The following is a 12594-nucleotide window of genomic DNA, read 5'->3' on the forward strand; positions in this document are numbered from 1 at the left end:
CATTCCCTCCATGTTCTCCCACTTGCATCCTACTTCCTGTACCCATCATTCTTTCATTCTGGTGATGAATCCTCCAAGGTCCTCAGTTGCTTTTATGTTCTCTTCTATAAGGGCTCCAATATCTGGTCTGTCTGGGTATGTCTGTCGGAGGGCATCCCAGACATATTGACATTGTTGAAGGATGATCCATCAAACTGTGTATTTAACAATGTTATTTAAGGGAACCCTGTTCTAGCAAAAATAGTATTTACTTCATCTCCTAATAGAGAATTTAGCAAGCTCTTAACTTCCTCCATAGCAAGGTTCTCTCTGACAGTGTGTTTTTCAAAGCATCCAATCAATTTCTCCGCTCCCTCAGACAGAAGGGGCAGTGCCTTTTTTAAGTTCTCTTTATCCAACTATGGCCATGGTACATTTGTGGGTACTTACCATTGAAAATGAGGGCTAACTGAGTTATTAGTTGAGGATATACAGGCATCGGCCTAACTTTGGATCTGGTCTACTACTTCAGATCACTTCAGGTGGTTTGTCCACAGCTTACTGCTCCCAGACCACAAGGCACTCTTGCATATAGGGGAAGTTCCAATCCGAGTCACCCTGACCCTGCAGCATACAATTTTCTGCTTTTGCTAAGTCAAAGAGATGAAAATACCCTTGTCGTGCCATGGCTTTCACCCCTTTTTTGTAGTCCATCTTGCCAATTCATCTGAGAAGGGTTGGCAATAGTAACTACCCACCCTTTGTTCTATCAATCAATCAATCAATCAATCAGGGATTTGTAAAGTGCACTACTCATCTGTGAGGGTCTCAAGGCGCTGAGGAGGGGAGGGCAGAGAAGGCAGGGGGAGGTGCTGCTACTGCTTGAACAGCCAGGTCTTGAGAAGTTTCCTGAAGATAAGGAGGTCTTTGGTCTGGTGCAGGTGGGTGGGAAGACTGTTCCACATTTTGGTGGCGAGGTGAGAGAATGATCTACCGCCGGTTGTAGTTCTGCGGATGCATTGGACTGTTGCGAGGGCGAGGTCGGCGGTGCGGAGATGCCAGGTCGGGGTGTAGAAGGAGAGTCGTCTGTTGAGGTATTCTGGCCCGGTGTTGTGCAGTGCTTTGTGAGCGTGGGTGAGGAGTTTGAAGGTGATTCTCTTGTTGACTGGGGCCAGTGCAGGTTTTTCAGGTGGTCTGTGCTGTGGCAGTGGTGGGGGATGTCCAGGATGAGGCGTGCAGAGGTGGTCTGGATGCGTTGTAGCCTCTTCTGGAGTTTGGCAGTGGTTCCTGCGTAGAGGGCATTGCCGTAGTCCAACTTGCTGCTTACGAGGACTTGGATGACTGTTCTTCTGGTTTCAGTGGGTATCCATTTGCAGGTCTTTCGGAGCATGCGGAGGGTGTTGAAGCCGGAGGAGGAGACGGTGTTGACTAGCCGGGTCATGGATAGTGAGGGCTCCAAGCTGAATGCTAGGTAGCGTACATGGTCGGTGGGAGCTGGAGCAGTTCCGCGAGTGGCAGGCCACCAGGAGTCATCCCATGTGGAGGGGATGGAGCTGAATATGAGGACTTCCGTCTTGTCGGAATAGAGTTTGAGGCAGCTGCTCTTCATCCATTCAGCGATGGCCTTCGTTACTCCGTGGAGGTAGGTCTTGGCGGAGTCCTTGGTGAGGGAGAGGATCAGCTGGGTGTCGTCAGTGTATGAGATGATGTTGAAGTTGTGGGATCGGGTGATGTTAGCGAGCGGGGCCATGTAGATGTTGAAGAGGGTCGGGCTGAGGGACGAACCTTGGGGTATGCCGCAGATGGTTTTGGTGGCCTCTGAGTGGAATGGGGGAAGTGGACTCTCTGGGTTCTGCCGGTGAAAAAGGAGGTGACCCAGTGGAGGGCTCTGTCACGGATTCCAGCATTGCTGAGGCGTGAGCGTGGGGTGTGGTGGCAGACAGTGTCGAACGCGGCTGAGAGGTTCAGGAGGATGAGGGCCACGTTTTCGCCACTGTCCAGTATGTTTCTGATGTCGTCGGTGGCAACAAGGGTAGTTTCGGTGCTGTGGTTGTTGTGGAATCCAGATTGGGAAGGGTCCAGGGTGCGGTTCTCCTCTAGGAAGCGGGTTAGTTGTCTGTTGACGGCCTTCTCAATGACTTTTGCTGAAAAGGGTAACAGGGAGATAGTCCGGAAGTTCTTGAGGTCCTTTGCGTCTGCCTTTGGTTTTTTGAGGAGGGCGTTGATCTTGGCATGTTTCCAGCTCTCTGGGAAGGTGGCAGACTCGAAGGAGCTGTTGATGATCTTCTGTAGTTGGGGTGCGATGACAGAGCTTGCTTTGTTGAGGATGTGGTGAGGGCAGGGGTCAGACGGAGAGCCAGAGTGGATGGTGTTCATGATTTCGATGGTGTTGTTGTCATTGACGGGAGTCCAGGGGGGCAGGAGGTTGGTTGGAGATGAAACTGTGGTGTTGGTGGTTGCCAGCAGGGCCTGGGTGCTGAAGCTCTCTTGGATGTCTGCAATCTTGCTGTGGAAGTAGGAGGCTAGGGATTCGCAGAGGTCTTGGGATGGCGGGATGGCGTTGGAGCTGAGGTTGGAGAGTTGCTTCATGATGTTGAAGAGCTCCTTGTGGCTGAGTGCGTTGTTGTTGATTCGGTCTTTGAAGGCGCTTCTTTTGGCGGCTCAGATGAGTTGGTGGTGTCTGCGGAAGGGGTTTTTGAAGGCTGTGTGGCTGTCCAGAGTCTGAGCTGGGCGCCACTTTCTTTCGAGTCTTCGGCAGCTTTACTTAGATTCGTGGAGGTCGGCGGTAAACCAGAAGGCCTTTCTGTAGGTGCATCTATTGGAGGTATTCTTGATTGGGGCGAGAGTATTGGCACAGGTGTTGACCGTTTGACTGAAGTTGCGGGCAGCTGCATCAGTGTTGGTGGTGTCGACGGGTGGGTTCTGGGAGAGAGTCGCAATAAGTTGGTCTTCGGTGACCTTGGTGGTGTGTTGTGGGTTTCTTGAAGGAGAAGTGGATGCAGCTGTGGTCTGTCCAGTGGAGTTCGGTGGTGTGGCTGAATGAGACATGTTTGCTGGTGGAGAAAATACGGTCAAGTGTGTGTCCTGCGGAGTTGATTGGTGTCATGATGAGCTGTTTGAGGCCGAGGTTGGAGATGTTGTCGAGCAGGGGGGAGGTGTTGTTGTCGTTGCTGTTCTTGAGGTGGTAGTTTAAGTCTCTGAAGAGTATGTAGACAGTGGATGCGAGAGCGTGCGTGCTGATGATGATGGTAATGGAGTTGCTCAATTGCTGTCGTGGGCTGGGGGAGCTGTAGACAAGGGTCGCTCTGAGGGTGTGTTCAGCGGTGCTGAGGGTGTCTTCGGTGTTGGTCGTGATCCTGAGGGAGTTGTTGTGGATGATGGTGATGACTCCTCCTGGTATGTTGGAGCGGTCCCTGCGGGTGATCTTGTAGCCATCCGGTATGGCTATGGCGATGTCAGGCGCTGAGGAGGGGTTCATCCAGGTCTCAGTCAGGAAGGCGATGTCAGGGGAGGCTGAGTCGAGTAGATTCCTTAGCTCTACTGCGTGCTTGTGGATGGAGCAGTGTTGAGGAGGATACATCTGAGATGGTTGCATCCTGTCTTGGTGGGTGGGTCATTGGCGTGGAGGCTGGTGAAGGTGCAGTTCCGGCAGGAGAAGGGACCGCAGTGGGCTGCTGGGAGGCTTCAAGGCAAGTGGGAGAGCGGCTGGTGTTGAGTGCGTGGAGGGTGGCACGTCATAGTGAAGACGTGCGTGGCTGCGGTGGGTGTAACAGGAGTGAGGGCTTCTGGTGCTGGCTGTGGTCCAGGTGCAGACGGGCGCAGGCGGGCTTGCCTTTGGCGTGCCTTCGGCGCACTAGTGGTGCGCCCACTGAGCAGCCACACAGCAGCTGCCATTAAGTAGAGAGGTGGGGGGAGGAGAGGACAGCTGGGAGGCGGGAAGGGGGCGAAAAACGGTGCTAAAGAGGAGGCGGAGCTGAAAAAGGTGGCGGGCCGCATAGGCAGCAGCGGCAGGGGGAGAGAGAGAGGGGGAGAGCGAAAGAGAGAGATAGAGAGTGGAGTGTGAGAGAAACGAGGAAAAGGAGCACTAAGGGACAGTAGTGGAGCAGAGAGCAAAGTAAAGCACAGCAAAAGGAGGAGAGAGGCAGAAGGTAGCCTAGTAGGAAAGCAGAGCTCTCCTACTAGACACCAGGGATGAGGCGCAGGCAGAAGCCTGTGGGTGGAGGAGGGCCTCGAACTCCTGACAGGTGTCAGGAGTTCAGAGGATCCAGGGAAAGGGCTCTACTTAAAGGCTGGAGCCACAGGAAGCAGAGCAATACACTGACTCTATGGGGGGTTTAAATCTGACCCTCTTGTTTTTAGGATTGACTTCCTCCTCATGTCTGCAGTGTCTCTGCATTGGATGTGTACGGAAGTTATATGGTCTCTGGTTAGTTTCCTGTTCATCTGCACCCCTGTCAGGCCTTTCTTCCGACGCCCTTTCATCCTCTGCCCCTGCTTGATCTTGTATCACAGTCGGGCGTTCATTATATTGTAGTGTTTCTGTGTCCCTTTCCCAACCTTCTTATTCTCTTATCCATTCCTCAGCTGCCACATTCAGAGTCTCTGCAGAGGTGTCTCCCAGCCTAAGAACAACATGTCCTGTAGTCCATTGTCATCGAAGGGGGGCTATACCTCTAGATCATTCCCCCTGTCTTACGGTACACTGCAATTCGTTTATGGCCAAGTCTTTTCGGTCAGGTTCTGGACTAGCCCGACGGGTTGTAGAGGTGTGGTCAGAAGTTGTCTCGGCTCCCCGTCATTTTTGTCTCTCCTCTTTAGATACAACTCTAATGGGATCCTGGTACCCTACAGCTGCCAGAATGGGACAAAGTCCATGAGACGGGGAATCCCCTGCAGGCTTCTCTGGGAGCTGTGTGATTGCCTCTTGGGTGCTGTTGCTTTCACATTTGTTTTTGTATCACAGAATACCCACCACAATGGGTGGCCTTCCTTTTCTGTCTTTTTTTTATTTTATATTTGGAGCAAATGTAAATCAATGTATGTTCAGTTATGTCATCGAACGTCCCTTCCTTTGGCCATGGCTAGGCATGGGCCTTGGTGCCTTTGCACCATTGTTACAGTTCTTTTGTAGCCTCTTCTTGTCTGAAGGGAAAGTTTTTATCATGTGATCCATAGGGGTCTCGATGGTTCCCTAAGGATGTGCGTCTCCTATGTGTATTCAAACTGTCACCTTTAATCGTCTGTTTATTTGCCCACAGTCTTATGCCCTTTTTGGACCTTATCTCCTTTGCTGATATATTTGTCTTTAGGAATATTGCTAATGTCTTGCAGTGGTAACCATGTGTTGATCTTATGCAGTAATACTTGACCTCACATTTATTGTTGTGCGACAAAATCGGTGAACATCAGCCATACTTATCCTTAGTCTGTGTCACAATTCTTCCATTGTTATAACTAGGGCGCATGCATTTATGGGAGGTCTAAGTGGATTGGTGCCTGACGGTAGATGTTACAACAGTATCATGAATGTAAATAACTATTGGCGGTTCTCATGGATGAGGTCTCCCACTCAGGTTTTAAACTCCTCGATTGTCAATGTTTGTGAGAAATACATCAAAGAGGAATTCTAGTATGATTGGTGAATCTTTTATTATTTCAAACCCAGGGATCTCCACGGGCCCATTTAAATATTCATTTTAATTCAATGTTATCTGTTGTCTGCCACAGTGAATCATCAATCTCACTCATGGAGAATTATTATTAATCTTAAAACTTGTCTTGGGATATCTTATTTTTCTTCTCTGTGTTTTTATCTGAAATAATGTTTCCCCACTTCCAGGACAATTTAGGGGTTTCTATTGAAATATCAGAAATATGGCAAAGGTCTTGCGCCCTTTTTTCCTCACTTATATCAGACTGTATGACAACTGGTGGGGATTCCTGCCACTTCTCTATATTTTTCCTCCTATGTTTATGAAATAATGCACTCTTTATGTCATCCTTTTTCATGGAGCGATATCTGCATGCAACTACTGTGCTTTTTGGGTTTGCAACCAAGGATCTGACGATGCTCAAGGCAAAGTCAATTGGCTCCAACCGTTAGGTTGTCCTCTTACCTCAATGTAAGACTCTTCATTTGATGCCTCAGACTCTGTCACTCTCCCTTAAAGATGTCTTCCAGATATCTTAAATCTGGGAATTTGGGAGCTGGGCACCTGTCTTATTCAGAGCAAGGCCTGCCGGCGTTGATCTAGTGACCATCCTTTTACCACATCAGTTTTCATACCTGTTACCCGGTCCATCTCACTACTTCTACTCTAGCCCTCCAGATCTAACTGGGATACCTGTTGGCCACTACACAAAGGAATGTCCCTTCCAGGGGCTGTCTGCTTGGCAATACACTATTGCTTGTTCTTCTTCCCTTCTATTTCAAAGGGGATTCACACTAGCTAGTCTTCTGGTCTAACTGGGAAATCACCACATTTTATTTCTCTAAACATATCATTGCATCCGAAAAACAATCTCACAAATCATGCATGCATACTATGATTGCCAAAGAATCATGCACTTAGAATTTTAACGTACAAAGTCTGACCTCTCCTCGCCCTTTAGGAGGGTAACCTCTGGGAACCCTGCCCACCTGTTTCAAATAAGCAGACTTTAGTTTTAAAGCAAGTTGTCTGTTGACCTAATTTCTGCGCAGTACTCTATTCAATCTGGGCAGGCGGTGTCTCTTTCTGCAGCAGTCCAGGAATGGGAGGTGGGTTGCTGGCTGGCTACGCCAACTGTTGTCAGAGAAGAAATAAAGAAGGGACGCCATTTCAGTTGGAAATATAGCATAGGTTCTTATCAAATATGGCTGGGAGATCAGGACAGCTCTGTAGAACTGAAACTGAACACAAACTGCAGCATAACAGACAGTTACTTATATAGTCTGAAACCCACAATGATGTGTTATGCATACTAAATTAGTGCTTCCTCAAGCACATTGTTATCTTTTATAATTTCAGCAAGAAGCAATAGTTTCTGCAAAGTCATCTAACTACAGTTACAGACTGTGATTGAAATGCACATGCTATTAATACATTTTTGTGTATTCTGAAGCATGGTGTCCTTCACGGACTCAAGTTTTGAAGCATATCAATACTTTTCTCCCTATGCATCTGCTCCTCTGCAATGTGTAACCACATGCTTATCTCGTTCCTTCATGTTTGGGGTGAGCTACATTATTTCTCATAGACGCGCATTGCACTACATGACTGTGGGGCATGCTGTGACCTTTCATTTTTGCTGTGTTTAACTAATTATACTTGTCCACTAGAACTCAAGTCTGCCTTCCCTCCAGGCTCCACTCTATTGTTGATCCCTATCCTGACATTGTAAACAGATTGGGTTTGTGTTTGTCCTTCACTACATAGAATTCTGCACTTCCTTCTGCTGATGGTTGCATTAACATGAGTGGACCTTCTCTCTTTTTTGCATTCACTATAACAAAATCTTCAAATCAATGAGATCTGGTATAAATAGTTTAACTAAGGTGGAAAAAGCTAAAGAAATAGCATATTGCATGAACAACACTACAGATTTGGGCCCAAATGTGCAACACCTGCAACAAAAAATCACTGCCGGTCCGATCCTCCTACTCCCAAAGAAACGTACACTAGACCCTGCTGACCTCACCAATACCAGACAATCACTCACTTACCAATCATTGGCAAGATAATCAGAAAAACAGTCTATGTTCAACTCCAAGATCAGAATAATGCTAACAATCTACTGAACAACTACAAGTCTGGTTTTGGATCATGCTGCACCATAGAGACTGCTACCGTACACATCATTGATTATGCCTTCCTTAAATCAGATGAAGGTAACCCTGACTCCTGATACTGCTGGACCTGCCAGGTACCTTCAAAACAGTTGACCATGCCACCCTCATACACACCTTGTAGTCTAGAAAAGGATTCACCAACAATGTCCTTCACTGGTTTTCCTTCTGTTAGAAATGTGGTTTCTGGTAGGCACCAAAGCCAGGCAGAACCCACCCACTCTAGTCAGGACAAGGGAGTTACACACCCAAGATAACCCCTGCTCACCCTCTCGGTAGCTTGGCACAAGCAGGCAGGCCTGTGCCAGAGGCAATGTGTGAAGCGTTTGTACAACACACATGACACACTATCCCCACTACAATGGAAACACAACACCAAGTAATATAAAAAATAAACTGTATTGCACACCAAACACAACATGTAAGCAATACCCTGCTACCCAAGTAGTTGTCAGAACATTACACAGTACTATTACCCTGCAAAAGACAGCAGTAGTCACATTAAACATACAGGTTCCTGGTTATCCTGCAACATAGGCAGTAGTCAGAAAAACATTCCCAAGATGCACATATCAGGGTAAAAGCACATATTACCAAAAAGGCATAAGGTCACAGTAAACATGTTACTAAGGATGCACTTGCCCTAGTAAACATATCATCATAAATGTCCAGAAAAGGAGCATTGGAGAGCACTTGGCAAGTCATAAAAGCATATCACCCTAGCAGCGCAGATCATAGGAGAACACATTATCATTGTTGCAAAAACAATCAGCAAGAATGCATATGCTATTTGGCAATATACTCACCAGAGCTGGTGTGTGCAACCTGTCCTCCACACTGGATGCAAAAACAAGATGGGAAAAACGGGGACGTAAGTGTCCCCACTCTTGGAGCTCCTCTGCTCTGCTTTCTGCACCCGGTAGGGGCTCAGCAGGATGGGGGTCCTCCGGTAAGGTCAACCCACTGCCTACAAGCCACAAGACATGGTGGGAGGGCTCTGCAAGAACAGGGGACCTTCGTCAAGGTTGTCCCGCCCATTTGCGAGTCTAAATATCCTCACTGGGGAAGGGGCCTGGCAGCGCCGGAGGGCCTCCGATGAGGCTTCCAACCTGCACGCGATGTACTCAAAATGGATTGGGGCCCAGTGGAGCAGGGGGCCTCCGATGAGGCTTCCGCCCTGCCTGTGATTCACACAAACTGGATGGGGCCCAGTAGAGCGGGGCCTTCGATGAGGCTTCCACCCCTCTTGTGAGGCACGCACACCCGTCGTGGTGCATGAACCTTTCTTTACCGGGCTGCAGAGGTAAGAGCACAAAAGAAAGGGCCCAGGGGCATTCCTTTCAGTATGTCTCGCCCTTGGGGGCACCTCTAGGAGCATGCTCGCTCCAGACTTCGCTCCCTAACTCCCCAGGGCCACCCAGCACAGCTTATCCCAGACATGCTTTTACAGTACAGCCTGCCTGGATCACGGTGGTGGTTCCTCCCAGCAGCAACCATTCTGAAAGTGCTCTCAAGCCGCCAAAGAATAAAAGGCGCTAAGGGAATAAGATAAAGCACTCCTCAGGTGCTGCTGCTTCAGCACAGGTGCTTCACACAGATCGCTGACCTCGTGCTAGAAAGCCAATGGTTGCAGAGAGCATGGGGCACAGCCCCCAGCCATTGGGGATACACGTGGAGTACAGGTCGGTAGGGCCCAACAGCAGGCCAGCACAAAGGGGATGCAGTCAGTGGTAGTTCCTCCTAGTGACCCAGCAAGTCACAGGTAAGCACAGCAGCAGCAAACCAAGGCAGTTCTTGGTGAGTCCCTCCAGCAGCATTCTGTGTCCATTTCTTCAAGAATGTTTCTTGTGTGTCTTTAATGAGGAAATTCCCCTGTACGTATATGCAGTTACAATTGGTTCTAGGAGTGTCCCCTTTCTCATCCAGCTCAGCCTTCAGAAATGAGTTGGGAGAAAAGTGCAATTTGTGTGAGGCCAGGGCATAGCCTTTACAAATGCAGGTGGGCCCTTCCTCCCCTTCTCTCAGCCCAGGAAGATCATTCAATATGCAGATGCACCTCTGTGACACCTCCAACCTCCCTGTGCACAGGCTGTCTGAAACGTATGCACAAAGCCCAGCTGTCACCCTGCCCCAGACATGGATTGATGTCAAGCTACAAAATACCAGAGTCATAAGCACAGAGAAATCCTCACTTTCTAAAAGTGGCATTTCAATAATGGTAATTTAAAAACCACCTACTGGGGCTTCAGCCTCCAGCTCTCTTCTCAGTCACTTATCGCTCTCCCTCCGCGTCTCGTCAGCCCTCGCCATGTCCGTCCGCAGCTCCCGAGTGTACAAGACCAGTTCTGTGGGCATCCGGCCCACGGGCAACTTCAGCAGCTTCTCGTACAGCTCTGGGGGCCCGTCCATCACCCGGGCCAGCACCTCTGGGTTCACCCTGGGCTCCAGCTATGGGGGCGGCAAGTACAGCCAAGGCTACCTGTCGGGCTACGGCTCGGGCAACATCGGAGGGGGCATCATGGCCGTCAGCGTCAACCAGAGTCTGCTGGCCCCCCTGAACCTCAAGATCGACCCCAACATCCAGCAGGTGCAGACCCAGGAGAAGGAGCAGAGCAAGACCCTCAACAACAAGTTCGTGACCTTCATCGACAATGTGAGGTTCTTGGAACAGCAGAACAAGATGCTGGAGACAAAGTGGAACCTCCTCCAGAACCAAAAGACAACCCCCAGCAACATGGACATCATGTTCGAGGCTTACATCAACAACCTGCGGCGGCAGCTTGATAACCTGGGCCAAGAGAAGCTCAACTGGAGTCTGAGCTGGGGAACATGCAAGGCATGGTGGAGGACTTCAAGAACAAGTATGAAGATGAAATTAACAAACGGACAGAGATGGAGAATGAATTTGTTCTAATCAAGAAGGATGTGGATGAGGCGTACATGAACAAGGTGCAGCTGGAATCCCGACTTGAAGGCCTGACAGATGAAATCAACTTCTTGCGACAGCTCTACACAGAGGAGCTGAATGAACTCCAGTGCTAGATCTCCGACACCTCTGTGGTCCTCTCCATGGACAACAACCGCAAGCTTGACTTGGACAGCATCATCGCCGAGGTCAAGGCGCAGTATGAGGAGATTGCCAATAAGAGCCGGGCTGACGCTGAAAGCATGTACCAAATTAAGTATCAGGAGCTGCAGAGCTCTGCTGGCAGGTATGGAGATGACCTACGCAACACCAAGAATGAGATCGCAGAAATGAACCGCGTAATCAACCGGCTGCAGTCTGAAATTGATGCCCTTAAAAATCAGCGTGCCAATCTGGAGGCCGCCATCACTGAGGCTGAGGAACGTGGAGAACTTGCTGTCAAAGATGCCAGGTCTAAACTGGGCGAGCTGGAGGCAGCCCTGAATAAGGCCAAGCAGGACATGGCTCGCCAGCTGCGCGAGTACCAGGAGCTGATGAACGTTAAGCTTGCCTTGGACATTGAGATCGCCACCTACAGGAAGCTGCTGGAAGGAGAGGAGAACAGGTTGGAATCAGGTATGCAGAACATGAGCATTCAGACGAAGACTTCAGAATATTCAGTGAGCGGCGGGTACGGCGGCGGTGGTTACGGCAGCAGTGGATATGGCGGCAGTGGCTTTGGAGCGGGTTATGGCAATGCATTCTCGAGTGGAGCCTACGTTGTGAATGCTGCCCCACTGGAGAGCTCCAGGACAAAGCGCACTGTACTGGTCAAGACGGTGGAGACCAAAGATGGGAAGGTCACGTCTGAGTCATCCGATTTCTTCACCAAGCCTTGAATAACCTAACAAAACATTTCACTGTTCCTAAGTGCCTTCCATCAGCTCAGCCTCTCCTGGCAAGCCAGGCCAATTTCTCTGAGGCTTAGTTTCAGGCAGATATTGGTAACTTGGTGTACTAAATTCCCATCTTAAGGAATGTCCCCCTTAGACACTTGCATCCAATGTTAAGTGCCTTCCTAAATCTGGCTGACGCAAGGGCCCAGGTGCAGTACTACCCGAGACACCAGCGGGTTCTTCATACTATAACTGTGGCCACGTCTATGAGCTTCCAGGAAAGGCTGAGCTCCTTCCCATTCTCTGCCTAGCTCCTCCTGAATTGTCCTTCCTGCTTTCCCTGCTAAACACCCTTCTGTCAGCAAAAAAAAAACAACCAAAACACACTTTCACGCCGAGTGTTAATATCAAATATTTGTACACTGCCGGAATCAAATCTGGACACTCAGTGCTTCTGGCATTCAGTCAGCTGAAAGCAAATTAAATGGCTGCAAGACATTCATCCTAGCGTCTGACCCAACAGTAAAGTCCAGACGTGGAGCTAAAGGGTTGAAGATGCCTCTGTTTCCAGGCACTTCTTGCATCTTCCATACGTCTTGTGCAAATATATGTTCTTTTCTTCACGCTCCCCCGAAAGGGGGCTTTTCTAAGACGGCTGATTTCATGCAATAAAACGTCATTTTGTTTAAAAAAAACAAAAAAAAAAAACACCTACACCGCTAAACAGCATTTCTCACTACCACTACAACCATATCAAACATTCCTATGCTACCCCTCATAAATCAGACAGTACCCCCTAGACAAAAGGCAGAGCATTTCCAATGTAATCCTATGAGTAGGGCAGCAGTTACAGCAGTGAGAAACCAAATAGGCTGTTTGTCACACAACCAGGCACTTGTCCTGACTTCTACATACATATCACCCTGCCCATAGGGCTAGCTAAGGCCTACATGAGGGGTGAATTACATGTAGTAAAAGGGGAGTTC

At 49.1% G+C, this 12594-nt stretch overlaps 1 protein-coding gene across 1 annotated transcript; it reads left to right on the forward strand.

Annotated features, from left to right (window-relative positions):
- The first annotated feature begins 10100 nt into the window (after positions 1 to 10100).
- On the forward strand, positions 10101 to 12285 carry LOC138292473 (keratin, type II cytoskeletal 8-like). Its single transcript, XM_069231091.1, is given in 2 exon segments — positions 10101 to 10608; positions 10611 to 12285. Coding segments are annotated over 2 exon segments (1494 nt in total). The 5' UTR covers positions 10101 to 10115; the 3' UTR covers positions 11612 to 12285.
- Positions 12286 to 12594: the final 309 nt, after the last annotated feature.

This window comes from Pleurodeles waltl, chromosome 4_2 (assembly GCF_031143425.1).
Source record: "Pleurodeles waltl isolate 20211129_DDA chromosome 4_2, aPleWal1.hap1.20221129, whole genome shotgun sequence".
In the NCBI taxonomy this organism is placed as follows: Eukaryota; Metazoa; Chordata; class Amphibia; order Caudata; family Salamandridae; genus Pleurodeles; species Pleurodeles waltl.